Source organism: Pseudopodoces humilis, chromosome 24, assembly GCF_049639895.1.
Source record: "Pseudopodoces humilis isolate 2021_Gansu_Grassland_sample_001 chromosome 24, ASM4963989v1, whole genome shotgun sequence".
NCBI classification, from domain to species: Eukaryota; Metazoa; Chordata; class Aves; order Passeriformes; family Paridae; genus Pseudopodoces; species Pseudopodoces humilis.
In genome coordinates, this window is record NC_142223.1 from 5438619 (window position 1) to 5461788 (window position 23170).

The following is a 23170-nucleotide window of genomic DNA, read 5'->3' on the forward strand; positions in this document are numbered from 1 at the left end:
GAAGTTTCTTTAGCCCAGGAAAGCACGGGGCTGGGAGAAGAGAACCCTTCTTTCCAACACGGAAGTTTGTAACTTTTTCCTGTCCCAGAATGCCTCTAAACTATGGAAGCTGAGAGGGCATGCTTACCTTGCCTTCCCTTTCTTTCCCCCCTGTGCTGCCAGGAAACCAAGCCCCCCCTCTCTCCCCCTCTGCCCCTCTCTGGAGAATACTCCTACACCTTTGTGGGCATTTGAAGAAGTTGGTGTCTGTTATTTCTTATCTTGGTGTGTGTAACCTTGATTTGTAGAAAGTTTGTAAGATGTACTAACTGAGAAAAATAATTGGTTCTCTCTCTGATGTTCCCTCCCTCCGAGAAACCCTATTGAAAGAGACCCCCCAGACCCCAAATCCTTTGTCTCTCGTCCTTTGGATTCCCCTTCACAGAAATAAACTGTGGAATGCAAACCAGAGAGAGAGTCCCCCCCCGATTTCTTTACTCGCTCTATAGACTTGAATTCTTGAAGAAAATCAGTTAACCCCACAAACATATGCTGGCTCGAAACTCGAGTGAGGAGAAACCTCATCACTGAGCTAGCCGGGCCACACTCGAGAAGATCAAGTCAGTTTAAGGGCTTTTGACTTCAAAGGGATCCTACAGAAAACATAATTAATTCCTCTGGGCTGCACATCTCACTGGTAACTTGGTTTAAAATCCAGTGCTGCAGGACTGTGCTTATAGAAGCATCTGGGAAACCAAAGAAACGAGAAGATTTTAAATTTTCCAGTTCATCAAGCTGCTTTCCTAAAAAGAATTGAGGTCTGCTGTGAACCAAGGTCCTTCCTCAAAAGAATGACCAGTTTTCCTGGGAACACTGAAATGGTGTGATGAGTAAACCAGTTTATAAAATTATTTTTATTTACAAGTGGAAACCCATCCACTTCTGAATGCTTCTGGGGCTCATGCAATGATGCATTTCCTGTGTCAGGGTGGTTACAGCCTTGACAAGATTGAGAAAGAGGAAAGTAATTCATTTTATCTGTTTTAAAGGCAGAAAAGCACACTCCATTAGTCACTCAGGGAGACAGAGCCCCTCCCAAACACCCCAAGCTGAATCTCAAATTTCTCTCTCCTCCACATCCTGCTTTGAGACAGGAGGTAAGTCCTGGCTGCATATTTTGATATTTCCCTTCATGTTAGACTTCTCAAAAATCTCTCCACTTCTCTCACGTAACTTTCCTTTCCTGGCTGCCAGCAGCTCTCAGTCCTGCCCTGACACTGTCAAAGATGAACTGAGAATGGAGTTTGTTGTAGGCCAACATTCCCAGTCGCTCATCTCAGATTTATTAAGCCTTATGCAAGTCAATTAATGTAGTTCAGCCTCAAAATTGGGACAATGACATTTACATAATGATTGGAGGTGTTGATAAACAGCCTGAATAATGAAAAGCATTTCTCTGTCTTTGTGTCACTGTGTGACTGTTGAGAAATAATTTATTTGTCACATTCACATGCCACCATCTCCATCAGAATTTAGGCTTTGTGGTACCTTTTTATTTCCCATGAACCCTCAGGAATTCTGAGTCATCAGAGGCTGTTTGAAATTAAGGTTGAGAGGTAAGAACTATGTCCTTCAACTGTGCTAGTTGTTAATAGAGACAATTTGCTAATTGCTCCCTGCTCAGTGGAAATGCCTCTTGCTTGGAGGTAGGTTTGGGGTATAGGTGGAGGCTGAACAGAGCTTCTGTATCAGGCACATCTGTACAAGTTGTCAAACAACAGCATTTTTGTGAAATTAACTTTCTTTGTTATTTCTAGGAACTGAGAGCCCCAGTAGAAAAAAATTTTAAAAAAAGCAGAATGTTTTTATGCTCATTTCTCAAGTTCCTGCCAACATTTCTCTTTGTTTTCTTCACTGGGAGAAAGGAAGCACAACCTGGCTTGGAGTGCTGAGCTACAGTGTTCTGCTAATAGTGTCAGGGAGGAAATGTTTAAAAGGCACCTAAAACTCTTCTGTTTCTCCTGTCACTGCAGTCTGTGGAGGGAAGAGCTGTCAGCCCGGGACACTCATCCCAACACCCAAGCAGAGCTCCCAAGGCCGCTGTTGAGCTTGCCCAGCTCAGAGGTGCTGTTTTAACTGCAGCCCTTTTATAAATAGGACAGGCTCAGCTGCTTAGCAGTCTTATCTCCACCAATTACCAGGGATAAGAGCTCCTCGTGCTGCAGAGTTCAGGCCTCTTACAAAATGTTGAGCAACCGCAGGGAAGTTGCTGCTCTGTGGGAAGAACAACCTTCCACTCAAAGGGTTTATTTTTGAGCAGCCAATGTAAACTGTTGTGGCTGTAGTGGGGATTTCTCTCTTTCACCCTGGTGAATATGGAAAAGTCCATCCCAAGAGCCAGCCTTGGTCAGTGAGTGGTGGCTGACAGAGCTTCCGTGTCTGAGCATCTCTCCTGGGATGGTTTTTCACTTCAGGTTTCAGGGCAATGCTTTGACTCCCTAAAGCTGAATTCCTGCCTAGTGTCATGTTCTGGTGTCCTTTTACACTTTGAGAATCGCTTTCAGCTCATTAAAGACATTTGAGGCTCTGAGATATCATTAACCCCACAGAGCAGTGTATTGCAGTATTAAGCAAGTCTTAACTGCTTGCACAGTGGCCTCTGGAATGAAGGACTAAAGAGGAATTTTAGCTCAAAATCCTGTGCTTTCAAGAGTGGTATAACATTGCCAAGGGTATATTCCCACATCTAGCAACTGCTTCCTCTTTTTTAGGTTTGTTTCAGCCTTTACTAACCGTCAGTTATTTACCGTTCCCTGGTTCCCCAAAAATAAATTACTACGTAAAGGAAGAAGAAAGAAAAAAAATCCCCAATTGCCACATCCTCATGTGGTGTAACTTGCTCTTACTGTGTGGGTTTATCCTGGTGCAATTTATCCAGTGAGCTTCATGCATGAGTGTGGCCTCTTTAAAGTAAAAAATGCAATTTTGAAATTATGAAACCTGATAGGTTTGGTAACTGAAAAATTTTCTTGCTAGTTGCTAGGGGTTGGATCCTACCTCTGATGAAGTTGTGACAAAGCTCCTGATGATTTTGAGGTTCTGAAACTGTCTGGTTTTTTCCTGTTCAAATACAGACTGGAAAATGTTTTTTTTATGTCTGTACTTGGGATGGAGTGATCTTCACAAAGTGGTGTGGGCTGTCGGTTTTGTGACAGAAAGGGCATTTACGCGATGATGAAAGGCCAGATTAAGGTAAAAGTTCATGACATATATTGTAGGGAGATGTGAGCAGAGTGCGAGGGAAGCGTGTGCCAACAGCCACACCCTTGGTAAAAGGCGTGGTGTGAGCTGGAGGGCAAAAAGCAGGTGGAGGGGAGGGGATAATGCAGTCTGTGCCTTACCTGAGAGGGCACGGTTGGAGGTGAGATGGCTAGGACGTGGGATGGTGGGAGATGGGGTGTTTGGATGGTTGGAGAGTGGGAGACGGGATGGTGAGAGGTGAAATGGCTGGAGGGATGGGATGGTGGGAGGTGGGATATGGTGAGAGGTAAGATAGTTGGAGAGCTGGGATGGTGAGAGATTGGATGTTCGGAAGGTTGAGATGGTTGGAGGTAGGAAGTGTGGGATGGCTGCAGGGGTGGGATGGCAGGATGGCTGGAGGTGAGGGGTGCGGGGTGGTTGGAGGTGTGGGATGGCTGGAATTTGAAGGTGGGATGGCTCGGGGGGTGTGGGTTGGCTGGAAGTGTGCGATGCCCATGTCCCCCTGGCACCTCTATTGCGGATATAACCCGATGCGATGCCTGCCACACAGCCGCTACACACACACAACCCACCCAGCTCCCCCACGCCGCAGCCGTGGCTAATTACCGCTAATGAACGCTAATCGCCGCGCAGCCGCGCCGGCCGCGCCTGCGCACCGGGCCCGCGGCTGAACCGCGCCTGCGCGGGGGTGGCAGAGAGGTGGACGATGGAGGTGCGCAGGGCCCGGCGGTCCCGCGCTTCTCACAGCGCCCGGCGCCACCAGCAGCGCCGCGGGGCTCGGCCCTGAGGGACGCCGTGAGTCGGGGCGCTGGGGGAGCCGCAGAGGGCAGGGCGGCCGGGCCGGACGGCCCTGAGGGGGGCGCGGTGCGGGTGTCCCCGGTGTAGGTGTGTGTCCCTGTGTCCCCTGCCCGGTCCCTCTCCACGCCGGGGCCCCTCGGGCCGCCGTCCCAAGTGTCCGCTTTCCCGCACCCCGATCCCCCCGCAGGGGCTCTAGCAGCGCCCGGGGGGATCACCACGGGCAGCCCCGAGGCCGGACGGTACTTCCCGCGGGGGTGGATAACGGGCCAGCCCCGCTGTTTGCCCCCTGAGGGTCCGGCCCTGCGTTTTGGTGGGTCATGTCCTGTCCGTGCTGGGGTTCCGGAGAGCGAGGGTTAACAAATGGACTTGTTGTGCCTAGGCTGTGCACACGTGATAGTCAAACTGCCTGTTTTTTTTGTGGAAATAGTATTCGGGTGTATAATCAAAACTACAATTGTAACTGTTGTCAGAGTGCAGGGTTTTAATAGGGGTTTTGGTTTTCTACAGGTACACTGGAAAATGAAGTTCTAAACTAAACCAATCTTTGTCTGTCTGATGGAGTTGTTCCTTCTTTTCTGTGTGTGTGAGAGGGGGTTTAGTGCCCTCGGGATGGAGTCATAGGCATGTAACCTCTGCTGGAGTGCTTTATTCAGCAAAATACAAGCAGGCTCCACAGAGCAGAGTGATCAAGCACACAGCGCTCTGTAGCAATGGGACAAGAAGTACAGTTTTGGATAGAACATTGTACTCTTATGCCCCAAGAGAAGGTTAATAATAAAGTACAAGATTATTTATAATTTTGTAAAACTACAAATTTATTTGTGCTATACAATATAGGTATAAGTACACTTTTTTATATGTACTATGAAATATGTATTTTGTATTTGTACTTGTAAAGGTAAAAATGATAGATAATTTCTAAGACATCAGTACAAATGCTGCAGCCTCAGAGGGGGGTTAAAACATTGTGAGGACTTTGTCAGGATGGACCCTGCAGTAATCCTTTAACCAGCATGATTTAGGGCAGGGCATTTAACAGGAAAAATTTATTACAAAAGATCAGCTTACAAGCATGGTCATTATAAAATAAAATTAAATCCCTTGGTGATTTGCAGCCTTGCAGCTCCTTTGGGGGATGTAATGGGGTTTGTATAAAGGTGGTTTGATTAAACCCTTGGGAAGTTCTGGTTCAGGGGAACGTTCAGTGAAATTAAAAATGGGAAACTACAATAAAACTAGAGTTGGATATGTGTGAGAGGTGATTCACCTGGCTGCTGTGTCACCATCACAGATATTTATTGTTAGATGTTAGACAACTTTCTCAGTTGTCCTTCATTCTGCAGTGCTGGACATTTAACTTGTTTCTCTTATGTTGTTTTTATTTTGGACATGATTTAAAACAGAGCAGCCTTTTCATTAGTTTGTTACCATGTGCTTAAAGGTTTTTTGGATCCAATCCTGGAAGCTGTTCTGTGGCAGTTTTGTCTTATGTCAAGTCTGCTTATTCGTCTTGTGAGGGAATGTTAATTAAACAGTACATGGTGTAAGCTGTAGTTAAAACATCCTGAATTGGAAAGCATTACATGGAAGGAATATCAAGTTCTTAGGCTGTATTTAGTAGGTCTGTACACTTCTTACTTCCACTTTTGTGCTAATCTGATTTTCTTTACTATCAGCATCTGTCAGATGAACATTCTTTAGTCAAAGTCACATGGAAACACATCTTGCTTATTACGTAAATTACTGTTCTCTGCCTCCCTTGCTCAACTGATGGGCACAAAATTTATATATCAGCTTGAATTGTCTAAAAATAAAGGTACATTTTGCTAATCTTAGCTGGTCAAAATTGCAAGTCTGTTGCAATGGCTGTTTCCTAAGCCGTGGTCACAGGTGACACAGCAATGAGTAACCCCTAGCTAAACATTGATACCTCTCAAGGGCAGGATGCTGTAAATCATTAATGGCTGGCAGTAACTGCACCTCTTTGTAGTGATGCTCTCCTTGGGTAAGCCTAAGCTACAGGAGGAGCAAAAGCACTTTCTAATTTGATTAGGTGGTGGTGCTGTCCCATTTAGCAATGAGTCTAAAATTACAGCTGCATTCTGTTGATGGTTTTGTTGTCTGCAAGTTGGAGTTCTGGTGAAGTTTTGCCATTCTCTGGGGACTTTTCCCCTGAGATATCCTCATTGTGTGATGATTTCCCAGAGCCACAGTCCATTTTAATGGTTGACCAATGGCTCCTCCCTGCAGGATGAGGTGAGAACCTCATTCAAAGTGATGAAACTGTTGGAAAAAACATCTGAAAATTTTTACTGAACCAGCGTGTCCCCCCATGTTGGAATCAACTGACTTGAGGAATGTGCTGTTCTTCTGGACTACACTCACATGGATACTATTTGTTTATGGTTTTGTGTTTGTTCATAGACTAAAAGTTGGTTTCTATTTTTATTCTGATAAGGCTTCTTCTCTACTTGCTTCAGGTAATGATGAGAACTTGCTCACAAGATCTCCAGAACTTCTGTAGTAATTTCAAGTTTGGGGTTGGTTTTGGGTTTTTTTACTTCTGCAAAGCTGTGCTCTAACCAGCTGTTTATCTGCCATTTGTGCTGGTTGTTCGTGGAACTGAAATACTGCACATTTGTCCTTATTTTGTCCTGTTTGTTTTGGACCATCTCCCTAGTTTGTCAAAAATGAGTTAAGGACTTAGGTATTGTCCTCCAACTTGTTTTTGTCTCTCCTCAGCTTGGTATTAACCTCTCCTTTTTTTTTTCAAAAGCTGAGGCTTGAGGTTATTTCTGTTGAATTATCTGACATTATTTTTTTTCTCTTAGAGTATTCTATTTTGTCTGTTCAACATATGTATCATCTCATAGGAGACTTTATAGTTTTTCCTGAGCCTTGATTCCTTGTCACATATTTAAAGCTTTTCTTTCTTTTCAATATCTAAAAGAAATTAATTTTATCTCTTATGTAACTAAAGACACAAATCTGTGCTGATCTTGAAACAACTTTGTAATGAGCTTCTTCTCTGTCTGGGAACATGCTGGTCATTTTTAATTCCAGGGACTTCTGTTTACCTTGAAGAACTTCCCAGATTCTTTGGATAGGTGTTTATTAGTGTGTGTGAGCTCCCTGTTTAGTGTAACATGCTCCTCCAGATTTTCTTGCAGGGACTTTAAAACACTTCAGTTACTGAAAAAACAATTATAAAAACCACTGTGGGGGCCCTGGGAAAGCACCACCTTGGTCAGCAGTGCTGACCACAGAGCAGGAGCTGCAGAGAGCAGAGAGATGGCTCAAAGCACTGGCTCATCTCAGCAGCAATGCTCATCTTCTGGACAATTCCAGGGCTTTCTTGACATTAAGCAGAACTCCAGTAATTTTTTTACGTTCAACATGGTATCTCCTGAGAGAAGAGGGATTGTGTTAGCAAAGCTTCTGTTTTCCTTTGAGCCAGCTGAAACCATAATTTGAATTTAAAGGAAAGCTCCGTTACCTTTGTGAATACTGAGATTTTGCCTCTCTGTCTCCACTACAGTGATTGAATTTCTCTCTGGCTGAGTTTCCTTCAGTTCCAGTATGGAGATGAGTCGGGAGAAGCTGTGTGCCAGCAAGGCTGATGGGAGCTCAGACTCTGCCTACCACTGCTTGGCGTGTCACGATGATGAGGAGTGGGGCAGCATGAGCCGGGGGCGAGCCAAATCACGGAGTTTGTCAGCTTCACCAGCCCTTGGAAGCACCAAAGAATTCAGGTAAGGCACCTGCTTCTTCCCATTGTTGTTAAAATTAAAAAGTTAACTAGAATTTATTATTTTTTTAATATGACCATGAGGGATTCTTAAAATGTGCCTCAGAAGGTTCAAAATGAAGGTGGGGAGTTGAAGTTGGGATGTTGACTAAGACCAGATTCAGAATCAAGGTTTCATGGCTTGTCAAAACAGTTGCCTGCAGAGCTCACAGTCTCCAAAAAATAATTAGTCAACAGTAGAGACAATTCTTCAGACTTTTACAAAATCTCAAGCTAGAGCTTTAGTGGTGTGTGTTAAAAACCTGTGTGTTAGATTACATGTGAGACAGCAAAAAGTAAATTTGTGTTTGCAGACATTTTCAGAGCAGTGAGAAACACCCATTCTTTTTTTGGAGCCAAGTTTCTGATCTCATTGCAAGGCTCCTGTCATGTGAACAGGGTGGGTAGAACTTCTGATTTGGTGATCTTTGAACCCACTGTAAATATTGAACGTCAGGCAGAGGCAGCGCTGTGTCTTGATCTTGTGGGGAGCACAGCAGGACTTCACCTTCCTTGTGCTGTGACTGTCCCTAAAGCATGGGCAGAGCCACAAGGGTGCTGCTCAGCAGATAGAATTCCTGTTCAGAGCTCCTGCTTTGCTGGTAGGAATGTTCTTGGGAGGCAAGAGCATGCAGGTGAGGCTGAAGAGCACAGGGGGCAGCTTTGTGGTGAAGGGAGGCAAACTAAAAGCCTTGAAAGGTTAGGAAAATAACAGCTCTGTGTTTGTAGTTCAGTGTATTTGATGCTTCTGGGAAGTGTTTTCTGAGGGCTGTGTTCTGTTGTAGCTCTGGTGATGTGTGTATGGTCAATATGTAAGACTTGATATTTAAATTGTGCTGTAAAACTGGTGGTTTTCCCTTCTCAAACCTGTCAGTAAATCTGCACAGAAGACGAAGTGGACTAAATTTTTGTGTATTATTTCCTAGCTAAACAGCTTCTTTTTCAAACAGAAGTGCTCTGTCCATTGTGGGTTTGAATCAGGGTAATTGCTTCTGAGATTTTCTGTCATTGGGATGCTCTGCAGTCATTCACTGGCTGTCTTCAGTGCTAAATTGTCTCAAGGCATTTTGCAGGTTGTCAGGAAGTGCAGCTCTCTGCCTTCCTCTGTGGTGTTCAGCTCCAAGTAGCTGCCCAGCTGGGAACTGATAAGTAGATTTCCCTAAAACATGTATAATTTCCAGGGCATTGCTGCTTGTTCTTAGCAAAGGCAGCCTGACTGTGAATAACTTGAAATTCTTTTTATTCAGGCATTTTATTGAACACTAATAAAACCAAATGAAATCTCAGGTAAAATTTGCACCAGTTATTAATTAGGGCTTGCACAAGAAACTTTTGGAATGTCATGAAGGTCAGGTGCCTCACGTGGAAACAGAATTTGAAATTTGGCCAGTTACTGGGAGTGGCATCAAATAATGACCTGTGTAGGGAGAAGGAAAAAATTATCTGGGAGAAGCTGGAGTGGTGCAAGTGGGAGGTGATTCTGCCAGGGTGTTATTTAACCTTCCTAATGCCAAGGGTAATTGTTCACAAGTAGATAGAGACTTATCAACCCTTTGCCCACATTGACACATACATTAATCTCTTGTTATGTTAGCCCTTGCTCATTTTTCTGTTTTAGTGTAAATAAGGTAAACTTCATAAAACACTTAGTAAGGTTCTTACCTGACTTGGTCAGTCACGGCTGAACTTAGAGACGGAAAAGAAATTGCTCTGGTTTTGTTACTGGAATTCAAATCTTAGACTGGCATATTTAATTAGGCAAGGAACAAATAAGATGTGGCTGTTGTTCCTTAATTATATGTTTAACGTGTGATCTGGTTTTGATTTTTATTAGATATCTGGGGTGTTTTTTAGCTCTATGTCTGAGTCATCAGGCTGGTCTGAGCTACTTTGTAACGCACAATAGTAGGCGCTGCAGTGATGATTGTTACAAGCAAGATGTTACTGAATTAAGCCCAGGAAAGAAACGTTTCTCCCTTCTTTATAATGGAAGAATTCTAATAGTGGTTACATGATGCTTCAACAGTTCCATGAATTGAGCAAATTTTGCTCCCAGTTGCAGCTTTGCTGGAGGAGTTTGGGAGGGAAGTGAGGCAGAAGAGTTCTGACTCGCTCCAGATAATCTCATCCTACAGCAAGGAATAACCCTGTGTCCTGGTGGGATTCAATTTTGAGAATAAATGATACCTTAGACCCCTGTTTATTTGAGGACAAAGATTTTATTAGAGAAATAAATGGGAGGAAATAGCAATTTTTTTTTCAGCCTGTTTAAAATTGCAGCCTGATACTGGAGATACAAATCTCCATGTGCCTTAGAGTTGAAGAATTTATTTGATTAAATTTATTAAGGGTGCCTAAATGACCATGACAAACATCACTGTGACTTGACCACACCAAAAATATATGAAGGTGTTGGAGAGCTCCTTGTAAATGCTTGTCAAGTCACACTGAAACCCAATGTCTGTGTTAATACATTATATTAATAATAACATTGCTGCCCTCAGTAGGGGAAGAGCACTCCCTGAGCTGTTTTAGCTGTATTTGTACCAGATTCAGTCATCCTAAAAAATGTGCTTTTGGGTAAGATGTAGCTTCGAGAAACACAGAATAAAAGTGTTGTTCTTGTGCCTGCAGCAGTGAAACTGGTGTCACTTAGAAACTGATGCAGCCGTTGGAAATGTGAGACCTAATCTGTAAAATTACCCTGCCGGGGAAGCACTCATGTAGGTTTTAGAAATGCACTTTGCCCTGTATTGCTTTTGTGCAGCTGGTTCAAAGAAAGGTTTGGTGTTTGAGTAGCCAGACAGACCCAGTTTGTCACCACATCTCTCTTACTTGCTGATTATTTGCTCTACCTTCAGGAGAACACGCTCCTTGCACGGACCATGCCCAGTGACCACGTTTGGACCAAAGGCCTGCATGTTGCAGAATCCTAAAACGATTATGTGAGTACTCATCCCATCAGTGGCACTGTGCTCCTTCTGTGGCAAACAAAACTACTTTGCTTTTCCTCTGATTCCATTTTTTTCACCTTCTAATCAGCATTGTTTTTATTTTACCTGGTATTCAAAGGTTTTCATGTTGCTTGATTGCCATCCTGGGGTCAGCTTTGCCAAGCTGGCATGGTCTGCAGTCCATAGTTTGGTGTCTAAAATGGCAACTCTCATATTTCCAACTCAATAAAAATTATTCTAAGCACTGCAAGGGGAGGAAGAGGAACTGTTCTGTGTGCTGTGAAATCTGAAGGAAGCCTTCTCCCTCCCTTGGTGATGATGTTTGAATTTGTACTTTCAATTTTTGTTTGGTCTCTGGTGCTTTTAGTTACAGCCAGTTTGCTTTTAGACTGTTGATAAATGTGGAAATAAGGGCTGGTTTCTGTGTAGTGGGCAAACAAACATTTTAATTTTGTAGGTTGGGTGGCATGAAGTGTTGCTTTCTACACCAGGTGTTGTCTACTTTATAAAAGGGGTCTTGACTTGGCCAGGTGAGGAATTTCAGGGTTTAACCAAGGTAGTGGTCCCTGGTTTTGGGGGGCCCTGGCACAGAAAAGCTGTGTTGCCCCACTTGGAAGTGTCCAACACCTGGTTGGATGTGGCTTGGAGCCACCTGAGATTGTGGAAGGTGGGACTGGATGGGCTTTAAGGCCCTTCCAACCCAAACCAATCTGTGATTTTTTTTTTTCCCCCTTTAAAAAAGTTTTATTTAATTACTCTTCCAGTTAACTATAAGACATTGCAGTCAATATTTATTTGCCTAAATAAACTTTCCTGGTAATTTTCCTGGGCAAGTGTAACACAAATCCCTCCCTTTGGCAACTCAGAGCTTCCTCATTCTCCCCTGGTGCTGTAAAGAGCCGTGGGGAGCTGCAGTGCAGTGGAAAGCCAGCCCAGACTGTATTTACACACCTGACCTGGGGCATTGCTTCTCACAGGGGCTGGCCTGGGCCGGGTATATAAGGACAGGGACAGGATTGTGCCAGGGAAAAACTTGGGCAGGCGGGGCTGGGAGCAGAGCTGCCCCCAGGCTGCTGAAGGCAAGGACTGTTTGAAAAGCAAATTGTAAATTACTTTACTACACACAAGGTTTTGTGGGTTTTAAAAACAAGCAAAACCTTGTTGGTGTTTTTTTCCCCTCTGCTGCGGGTAATTTTGTTAAACTCTCCTCACTGGAGGGATTATTTTTAACAGAAAATCATAGGTTTTTTCGTGCAGGCATAAATTAGGGAAAGTTGGGCGTCTCTTCCAATACGACCAGCAGCTCTAGAACTTGCAAACCTGCTTTTTGATGAGCAGATGAATTGAGTGAATACAGTGAAAAAAGCATCAGGGGCTTGTGCTCTTGTGAGAAGAGAAAATTGAATGCCTGTTTTTTTTTTTTTGAAATGGGATTTTCTTTATGAAACCGTCCCTCAAAGATCTGGAATACAAGTTTTACACAGGATTTTTTGTAAAGCCTCACAACTTTTTATCGGAACTAATTGAAATCTTCAATAGAAAAAAAAAAAAACATTTTTCAGGGAAAAATGTATTATTTTGAGCTTGCAGTTATTAATAACTGACAAAAGCCTCAGCCTTTTATTTTGTTTGGAGCTATTTGCCTGAGCCCTGGAAAGAAACATGAAGATCTTAAAACAAGTTATGAATAACCTTTCATTGAGTATAACTGCATGGAATTGGTGAGTAGAGCTGAAACAGGCAGACTGGTTTTTGTTTGAATGAAGTTGGTGCTAGTTCTGGGTTTATTCAGTGCTGCAATCCTTAGTTCTTGTCAGCAATATTGATACTAAAGCCCTGCATTATCCTTTAGTTTCTGCTGTGTTTGTATCTCAAATGTGAGCACTGAAATGAAATTAATTTTAAATTTACATTAAGCTGTTTGATGTAGAGTATTCAATAGGGAAAAAAAAAATCTTGCTATGACTTTTTCAGATCTTCTAATTGAATGTTTCTCCTTTGAGTCAGCTCTAAAACAAGAGGAAAGCAGCACTGTGGTGTCAGTCAGTTGAGGAACTTTATCTGAGAGCTTTTGTGATGTTTCTTTTCAGGTCCCTGTTGGCACAGGTCATTCACAGGGCAGCAGGGACCAGAAGTATTGATTCTGGGTTATCACCTGCACATAGTAAAGCACAGAAACCTCACTACAATGTGAATTATTGACTTGCCCTCAGAAACACCAATGCAATGTGAATTACTGCCTTTCCCTGCCTGGTATGTAGGGCTGTGTGGCCTCCATACTGGAGGATGTATTTTTTCCAGGTCAGAAAGGTGTCAGATTGAAATGTGGTGATGTTTGGGGTTTTTTTGGTCCCCCAGGCACATTCAGGATCCAGCAAGCCAGCGGTTGACATGGAACAAACCTCCCAAGAGTGTCCTTGTGATTAAAAAGATCCGTGATGCCAGTCTGCTGCAGCCCTTCAAAGAGCTCTGTGTGTACCTCACTGAGGTGAGAAAATATAAATTACACCTCAGCTCTCTCCAGTTGCTGATTCTGTGCACAATTTGTGCAAAGTCTTTAAACCCACTGCCACAGGGTGTACTAAAAAAGATGCAGAAGTTAAGATCAGTATGAAGCTTAAAACTATTAAAGTAAAAACTTCCATTCTGTTTGCAGTTCTAAATTATGGGAATGGGATATAAAAAGCTTAAGCCTTTAAGCTTTGAGCAAACAGAGCAATGTTGCTGTATCATGTAATCTGCATGCCAAGCTTTAATTTATTAAATGGTCTGTGCATGCTGCAAAATTCTGGTTAGGATCAGACCACACATTAAAAACACCCAGCAGGTGCAGAACACTACTGTAAATAATATTTATATGTCTTAAATTAATGGAAATTATGGAAAGAGTCAAGCGTGTTGTTAGGAGGTCCCTCACAAGCTTCTTTTCTCTCTCTTCAGGAGAACAATATGATAGTGTATGTAGAAAAAAAAGTATTGGAAGACCCTGCTATAGCTAATGATGAGAATTTTGGACCAGTGAAGAAGAAATTTTGCACCTTCAGAGAAGGTATGGAAATGATATCTTGAAGGGACAGTTAGAGTGTGGTGTTTTCTTAGTTGTTGGGTCAAATTTGTAAAACTTTTGTCTTTTGCAGTGTTGTAACAGCTTAGTTGTGCTTTTTTATATATTTGTGAGGGAGTGTTTACATGCTGCAAACTGTAATTTTCCGTCCTATTTTTTGTTAGGAAATTGATTGTGGATACAATTTAATTCAAAACTTTTTGTTTCAATGTTGCTTTTAGACTATGATGATATCTCCAATCAGATAGACTTTATCATATGCCTGGGAGGAGATGGGACCTTACTTTATGCTTCTTCACTTTTCCAGGTTGGTTCTGATGGGAAATAGACCCTAAAACCTTATCCTTTGGAAGTATTTAAAAGTGCTTTTTTCCCCTCTTTGTTACCGAGTTCAGCATTTGTCTTTTGTTCTTCATTCCCTCTTTTTTACCTTGTGAAAAGAATGTCAAATGTGTTGTTTTTTTATTAAGCACAGTTGAAGTTTCATCAATAGTCACAATATTTAGAGGCAAATAGTTGAAGTATGGATTGCTTTGACTGAGTAGCTTTAAAACTCTTTTCTTTATTGATAGGGTAGTGTACCTCCAGTTATGGCTTTTCATCTGGGATCCCTTGGATTTCTTACTCCATTTAATTTTGAGAATTTTCAGTCCCAAGTCACTCAGGTTATAGAAGGTAAATTTAAGGGGACAAGGTGTGGTGTTTGTTTGTTAATTTTTCTTAAGCAGCTCTTTTAGGTTGGCCCTTAAGATTTGAAACTTGAGAAATGTATCTGAGATGAAGAGAAATCTTAAATTAACAGAAATGTATCTTAAATTACCACAGATGTATCTTAAATTAACAGAAGTTTTGCATTGCATTGACCCATACAGTGCTGCTCTCTGTACTGCTCTGTAAAGGAAAAAGGTTAAGATATAACTTTATGGAGTAAATAAGTGTAAGATAATGTAGAATTTATGTTAAATGGCAACTAAACATAGAAATAAAGTGCAGTGTTTAAATACTGAAAGTCAGGCAAATAAAATATTGGAGGAAATTAATTCTTTGTTTCTTCACTATGAGGTTATTTGAGTTGCATCCAAAGTAGATTCCTGAAAAGATGTATAAAACTCTCACTAGAATGTTATCTTTTAATACATGTTTTAATGCTTTAGTTTTCTTTAAGCTTGGCTTTTTTCTTACTGAAGTTCATATGAGCCCAACAGTGTTTTCCCATTTTAATCATATCTATATAAAATTTAAATTTTCTTTTTACATAATGAGAAAAGTGGGAAGGAACTGGCTTGAAATTTGACTTTTATTTTTGCTCATTGGTGCTAAAAATGAGTTTTGAGCTTCAGCCAAATGTAGCCAATTATGTTGTGAATGAAACTGGGAATGTCAAAAACTCAGGAATAGATGGATGGCATTTCATAAAGTGTATTAGTCATTGCTGGGGTTATTGCCTGTGCCAACATTTCATTTTTGTGTGTTTTCCCTGTGTTTCCCCTCCAGGCAATGCAGCTCTCGTTCTCCGGAGCAGGCTCAAGGTGAAGGTAGTGAAGGAGCACAGGGAGAAAACCACAGTGCAGAATGGGATAGAGGAAAATGGAGTTGTGTCTGTAAACCTGGAGAAAGAAGTGGGCAAGCAGATTATGCAGTATGAGGTCAGAGGGCAAGACAAGCCAAAAGAGCCAATCTATTATTTGTAATTTGTACTTGTTTCATTAAAACTCTTCCCCCAGCAGTGTGGGGCTGGCCCTTGCTGCTTCAATTCACAATGTGCTCTAAATGCTGAGCAACTGCTGCACACATTTCCTTTGTGCAGTCAGAAGTGCTAATCTCATACTTTCCTATAGAAATAATTTCACAGATTTGTTTAGGCTGGAAAATATCTCCAAGCTTGTGTCCAACCTTCCTTCTATTTTGAAAACAAAGTAGTAGTTCTAAAGTCACACACACCAAACATTTTTATACTTGAAAAGAAAAGCCCTGCACGTTGTTAGTGACCAGCTCCTAGGACTAATTCTTAACATCTCAAAACTTCAGCTGGCACTCGCTAGGACAGAAGTGTAAAGAGTCTTAAATTTGGAGGTACTAAATCAGCACGAACTTTTAGGAGACCTGGAAAACATGTTCTGGTTTTGACATTAATTTCATTGCCAAGGCAGCAGCAGCAGGCTGGAGTAATGCTTGGTGTTACGGCAGGTCCTCAATGAAGTTGTGGTGGATCGTGGCCCTTCCTCCTACCTGTCCAACGTGGATGTGTTTCTGGATGGGCACCTGATAACCACAGTGCAAGGAGATGGTGAGTACTGCTGGAGCTGTCCCAGCTAAGGTCCAGGCCACTGGGTTTTCGTGGAGGATTTTCTCTCATGGAAACAGAGCTCCAGTTCACTGCTGACAGCAAACACAAGTGTGCAAAGAATGGGTGTGTTCATTCCCACAGTCAAGTTTTAGGTGCTGAAAGATTTTGTTTATGGGCATGTGAGGGCAAGTAGATCTTTTTTGGGGTATTATATTTCAGACTAAGGGTAAGAAATAGCTGACAAGATTGACCTGGGATTTGCTGAAGGCAAACAATCTCAACTCATGAATGACAGGAGTTAATCTTTAAAGCTCTTACCCTTAAAGAAAAAAATGAAAGTCACTGTTACAAAAAATAGTGTAACCTGAGTTTGTGCAACTTCTGAAACTACGAGGCAGGATTGGGGCGGGTGTTTCTCACTTTGTGTGTGTTGGGCTTCAGTTGAGCTGTGAAATCCAAGTGGAGAGGTTCACTTGCCTAGCATGGGATTTATTGGTGTCCCCCAAAGCAGTCCCTGGTTCAGTGCTGATTGCCCTGCCTTGCCCTGTTTGCTGTCCCCAGGGGTGAGGGTGGGATGTGTTGGTGTTCCCCAGAGCAATCCCTGGTTCAGTGCTGATGGCTCTGCCCTGTTTGCTGTCCCCAGAGTGAGGGTGGGATGTGTTGGTGTGCCCCAGAGCAATCCCTGGTTTTTAGAGCTGATGAGCCTGCCCTGTTTGCTGTCCCCAGGGGTGATCGTGTCCACTCCGACCGGCAGCACCGCCTACGCCGCTGCAGCCGGAGCCTCCATGATCCACCCCAACGTCCCTGCCATCATGATCACCCCCATCTGCCCCCACTCCCTGTCCTTCAGACCCATTGTGGTTCCTGCTGGAGTGGAACTCAAGGTTGGCTTCTGTGTTTTTATTTCTCCTTGAGAATTAAAAACTTCTGGAGTGGCCACAGGAGTGTGAGGAGGGTGGGAAGTGTTGAGTGGCTCCTGCTTGCTCTCACTTGTAGCAGGATCAAACCAAGTCTGGTTCAAGATTGTGGCTTTCTTTAGAAGAATTTACCCGCTAGTGGAATACTTTACACTTTTCCTACTGGATTGTAGCTCTGGAACATTCTACAAAATGGCAGTTCCTACATTTGCATTCTGAAAAATGTTCCATAATCTTGGCTGAAGTGCCTGTAAATGATCAGTTCTGAAGGGAATCAAAAATTCTCCTTTCATGCAGTAAGAAATATTGCAGATCTTAAGTATAAACTGGTAACATTATCTGCAATTCAGTATTTAGATTTGTTAAAGCTGTCTTGCAGAAAAAAGACATTTAATAACTGAATATAAATTAGACTTGGTTGATGGGTAATTTGGACAAACACTCTTGTGCAAGGAAGAGCCCCTTTCTCCTTTTGTCTCTGTTACTGGCCTGCTTAAATAGGAAGGGAGCTGATTGGGAAGGGCTCCTAGGGGTGTTAGAGGATTAGCGTCAAGAAATGAGCATGTTGTGGACTTTCTGTTCTTGTTTTACAACATAAATTCAAGGTTTATTCATGGCACTGCTCTCAGCCCACACCTTCATGTTGGTGGCTGTTACTGGCCAGTGGCTAATTATTTAATTAGGAATGTAATTTAATTAGGAGCCAAACTTCCTAAATTTGACAGCTTTGGGTTCATTACGTATTAAAATCTGTTTTTCTGGATCAGCTTTTTAGTTTTCCTTGAAAGAGAAGCTAAGTCAGCTCCTGTAACTGAATTAAAGCATGAACTGGCTGGAACTGGAGGGTTTGTGTGGGTTATATAAAGGGGATACTATACTGCCTATATAAAAATACATGTTTATAAACAAAAAAGAGAGGTTTGGAGCTTGAGTGGTGTTACTGCACTGCTGCCATGGACAGCCGAGAAATTCAGTGCAACTGTGGAGTTCCAAAGACTCAGCTCTGTACTCAAAGGGAGGATGGAGGAGGTGTTTGTTCCTTGTTCTAGAATTTTGGACCTGAAGTTCAGCTGATTCCTGTTTTTCAGATTATGCTCTCCCCAGATGCCAGGAACACGGCGTGGGTTTCATTTGATGGAAGGAAGAGGCAGGAAATATGCCATGGAGACAGGTCAAACCTTTTTTCTGATTGTGTTATCTCTAAGTATAAAAAAATCCCGATTCATGCAGCTCCCTCATTCTCTAACATCTGCCAAAAGGGTTTTTGGCAGTGAAGAAAGAAGCTTTTATAAACCATAACACCTCCTAGAGCACAAACTGCACTAAAAGGATTTAATTTCCAACTTGAGTTCTTTAGATCTTCCCATAAAAGCAAATGAAATGATCAGACTCTGTAAACATTGCATGCTTGGCAAGGAAGATGGGCATATCTTTAGAAAACTGTGAATTTTAACTTCAAGATAAATCCTAAGAATTCTGAAAGATACAAACCAACAGGAGCTGGCTGTGAGCATAGGTGCTGGAATACTCCACATGGATTAAACTGGGTTAACTTGGAGTGGTTGTCGTCACTTGCTCTGGCCTTGAGTGAGCAGAAGGGTGTGAAGTCCCTCAGTTTTGAGTTCAGTATATGGTGGTGGAGGCGATTAAAGGCAGCTCTGGGAAGGAGGTTGGCAGATTTTTTATTCAGGATGCTCTTTTTCCTCTTGGCCCACACAAGTTGCCATGAAGGAAAATGTACAACTGGTGTAAGCCTCCATCCTGAATGGGTTTTATTTCTTCTGAGCTTGGATCATCTATAAAGGAGTTCAGGAGCCCATTCAAACACGAGTTTTGGCCCTTGGTTGCACTCTGGAATCCTTGGGCTTGTTGCTTAGAACTCAAAACCAAAAGGCCAAGGTGGTGACGTGGGTTTCCTTGTCCCTGTGTGGGTGATGCCAGAAACTGCAGGATGCCATGGAGGGGTTCACAGACATGTCACAGAAGGAGTCCCCAGAGCCCTGCTCATTATTTGAAGCCCAGCTGAGACCAGCATCAGTTCTGATCGTTGATCATGGCAGGCTGTTGTTTGGCAGTGAATAAGTTCTGTGCTGGGTGGGGACAGGCTGGGGTATGTTCAGATTGTTGCTGTCCCTGCCTGACTGCCCTGTGCTGTTGCAGTATCAGCATCACTACCTCTTGCTACCCCCTCCCCTCCATCTGCTTCCGGGACCCTGTGAGCGACTGGTTCGAGAGCCTGGCTGAGTGCCTGCACTGGAATGTCCGCAAGAAGCAGAACAACTTCGCCGTGGAGGAAGAAGAATTCTGAGTGTCCACTCCCAGCAGGGCTCATGGCAGTGGAATGTGGCAGAATCCCTCCCGTCTGCTTGGATTTTGGAGCTTTTGGTGTGGGCACTGCCCCAGAGCTGCCTTGTGGTTGTGGTTTATATCCCTCAGTGGCTGGGAAGGGTTGTGCTCCTTCCTGTCCACCTTGAGGAAGGCCCTGATGGTTCTAATCCAGTGTGAATTTCCTTCCAAAGGAGCAGTCTGAGAGTGGATTATTCCTGATTGCTATCAAAAACCACATCTGCAGATTTGATTGTAACCTCTGACTTACCAGTTCCATGGTAGGCTGAATGTAGCTACACCAGGGAAAAGTGGCATTAAAATCTCTTTCATCTTATAGGTTTGTAACTCCATTTAACACTGCTAGGAATAGAAAGGCTCTGAGTTTTCTTTAAAAAAAAAAAACTCCTCTTTGTTATTTTAAATACACCTTGCCCAGAAAATACTTTCTTACTTGCAAGTGAGAAACACCCACAAAGGATGTTTTTTTATTAACACATGGAATTAGTTTTAAAAAGTATATATTTTTTATATATACGTTTCTCTCTCTTGTATCCATTTGAGCAGTAGTTGACACTTGGCTGTCAGCACTGTGGAAATACCCACAAACAGCAGGGATGAGCATTAATTATTACAGGTTTCTCTGGGTTTGTAGCTGAGCTGATTCACAGCTCTGCACTTCCTCTTGGTGGGAATCATCCATGTATTGGTTTTTCTTACTGTGTTTCTTTGATTCCCTGGGATAAATGGTAGCATTAGAGACTATCATGTTTAAAAAAAATAATTGTCCAAGTGTTCAAGAAGAGTCTGGACTTCAGTTGCTACTGAATTCTGGTTCCACTGTTGTACTGAAGAAAATATCCTATTCTAGATCCTGAATGCCCTCAACTTCCATGGATACCTTCCAACTTTTGGTGCTGAGTAATCCAAGATGGGATTCTGCATTGGTAGGCTGGAGAAAGGAGAGGACACATTCCCCGCGGAGTAGCAACGGTGCCTTCAGCACACTCAAGATATTCTAAGTCTCACATTTACTTTTTTTTAAGATGCTTTCAAACATTTCTAACTTCTCTCTGTACATACTTTATTGTATGTGTTTTTATGAAAGAACAAAAAAAAACAACCCGAACTGGTTGGGGCAAAAAAGGGTTTGTACTGTACTTTAACTGCAAAATAGTAAGCCCAAGGATAATGTTTACATTTATGTTCTCTGTGGTGCAGTCTCTTGATCATATTATCCAAACTTCAGCATTTTCAAGTCTTGCTGCATCGCTCACTGAAGGAAGGGACAGGAGCTGTTCAATGCCTGTTGCCAGAATCTTGCCAAGGAATGAATTTACTGATTGAGGTGGGATTTCCTTGGGAACTGAGTGAGAGTCTCTGCTGAACTTTTTTTCATGATTGTCTTACATTGTTTCTGTGGTCCAAAGTGGAAATGGGTTCATTTCCAAACTCTGCCTGACCCGTTGTCCTCTGGTGGTTTCAATAATGTCTCATCCCTTTTGAATGCTGCCCTGGGCTGAGTTCATGAAATGCAGGTGACAGCACTTTTCCAGAAAAGAGAAGCAAACTCTTGGGTAATGATTCAAATCACAATGGAAGTGTGTTCATATAAATTAACACTTGGTTTGTACATTTTGTAAAATAGAGTATTGGTTTGATTCGGTCAAAACCAGATGGATTTTGGGGTATCTTGGAGAATATCCAGAGAACTTTTGCGATTTATCTTTCACTTGAATCTGCAGTAATTGTTTTATCATTGCTTTGAAGCTGCTTACGGGTTTCCTAACTGGAGTATTCAGTTATTTGATAACTGGTTACTTTTTGAACTAGAGAAGGGTCAGGCTTTTTGCTTTGAAGCTATTTTATTTAAACATGCAATAATTGAGGGAAGGAACAGGGTATGGTGTCTAGAGAAACATGTGGATGAGTGGAGAATGAATTCTAGGCACACTGGGGAGTGGAAAAATCATTTTGCAGAGGTGAAATGATTTATGAGCCTTATCTAGTATTTTTTTAAAGATGAAACTATATTCAGCACTTTTTATTTATGCTTTTTATAATAGTAAAGCTATTATTGACTAAATTGCTGAACTTTTAATTTTCAGAATGCACAGGTCATTAAATCTGTAATCAAAGTGTACTGAACTACTTTAGATCTACATTAGACTTGAAATTTCTTCTTTCAGTTTATCACCTGCTGCAATTTCATTGCTGGCTCTGAGGCTGCTGCAGCTTTGCTTGTAGGGAATTCCTGCTAAAAAAAGGCTTTTTCTGGGTGGCTGCTGAGCCCAGGCAGAGCTGCAGCCCTGGCTCAGGCAGGGGCAGGCACTCTAACTTCAGTCCAGGCTTTTCCTCCAAAAGCTGCCTTGATTCTCCCTGGCCAAGCTGCTTCCACAGCCCGGGTTGTGTTAATACATCACAAAGTTTATCTGAGTGTACAGTCCCTTTCCAAGGCTTTTAATCTGCAAACTGCAGGAGAGTGAGGCTGGAGCAGCCCTGGAGTTACGCATTTGAACTGCTCCAGGAGTGGGGGAGCTGAACCAGAAAAAAGCTGGTATGCACCTCACTTTATTGGCAATAAAACTTAATTTTGCTGATGTAGCTTATTCAGAATAACTTGGTTAAACTGTGCTAAAAAATGGGGGTTTGCTGATTAAGAGTTTTTGATAAAAGGGTTTGTAAGTCACTGGCACTACGCATCCTTTCATCTACAAAGGGCCAAAATGAAAGCTGGGAAATTAATTTGTGGTTTTTTTTAAAAAAAAAAAGTTACCCTCTGGTAGAAATTGAAGTTATTACCAATTGTAGTAAGGAATAAAGCAGTGTACTGAATTTTTAAAAGATGAAAAATCCTGTTACATATTGTTAATGCATTGAAAACTTGGTTTTAAATATTGTTGAGAAACAAAATATTTTTCAATCCTTTCAATAAAATCTTTTTGTAAAGTTGGATTGGTCTATTTGCCCTTTGACTGGGGAGAATATAAAAATTGTGAATTCCCAATTAGTTGCTTGGAATTGTGTGGGGTTTGACGCTTCTCAAGGAACAGTAGCACCTGTTTTCTGGGAATACACCAAATGCTTTTTTGAACATCTTAATACCAGGTTTTCCTCAAAAGTCTCAAAATAATTGCTGAATTTGCTGTGCAAATTGTATCAAATCTTGTGTACAACCAGCTGGGCTGCATTAAATACTGTTTTTAAAGGCCCAGTAATAGAAATAGGAGGAAAGAAATAGGTAAGGGCAGTACTGATCAAATAATCTGATAATTTGGTATCCAGGAAGTTTAGAATTAAAAATGGGGTTTAAATGCTTGTGGCACATTCTGATGAAGTTCTAGATGCTTCTTCCCCAGAACTTGAGATTAATGGTGATGTTTAAGAGACTTTTGATTTCATAATTAATCTGTAACTCATTCCAACAGTTGAGAGAGATGTGAGGAGATGTCTTTTGCAGTAAAGCAGTTGAGAGAGATGTGAGGAGATGTCTTTTGCAGTAAAGCAGCTGCCTAAATTGAGTTTTTGTTTGACAAGGAGATGACTTTTACAGGTAAGTTAGCTGTTTTTCAGTGGAGTTTTTGTTTGACAAGGCACCTTGGACAGAGTTTTCCATCTTTCCATGCTTGGCTGGTGACAAACTCTTTGCTGTCCATGGTCAGAGCCCTTTCTGTGACTGACACTGTGGCCTGGCCATAAAAAGACTTCCTTCACCTCATTCTGCCCCAACAGAGGCTTTGTGCAAGAGCAAGACCCTTCCCCCCTGCTCTGGGCATGCCCTGCTGCCTGGGCTCGGCT

General features: G+C 42.3%; 1 protein-coding gene across 7 annotated transcripts; it reads left to right on the top strand.

Annotated features, from left to right (window-relative positions):
• Positions 1–1048: 1048 nt before the first annotated feature.
• Positions 1049–22327, top strand: NADK (NAD kinase). 7 transcript variants are annotated; one of them, XM_014259212.2, is made up of 12 exons: positions 1049–1136; positions 7577–7790; positions 10687–10770; positions 13138–13267; positions 13720–13828; positions 14065–14150; positions 14416–14518; positions 15338–15489; positions 16031–16130; positions 16857–17014; positions 18136–18218; positions 19208–22327. In XM_014259212.2, exons 2-12 carry the CDS (start codon positions 7618–7620, stop codon positions 19353–19355), a joined length of 1326 nt encoding a protein of 441 aa, XP_014114687.1. In that variant the 5' UTR covers positions 1049–1136; positions 7577–7617; the 3' UTR covers positions 19356–22327. The 7 variants fall into 7 exon arrangements, with proteins under 7 accessions (XP_014114687.1, XP_014114689.1, XP_014114688.1 ...); XM_014259214.2 differs by lacking the exon at positions 1049–1136 and adding an exon at positions 3173–3231; XM_014259213.2 differs by lacking the exon at positions 1049–1136 and adding an exon at positions 3325–3400.
• Positions 22328–23170: the final 843 nt, after the last annotated feature.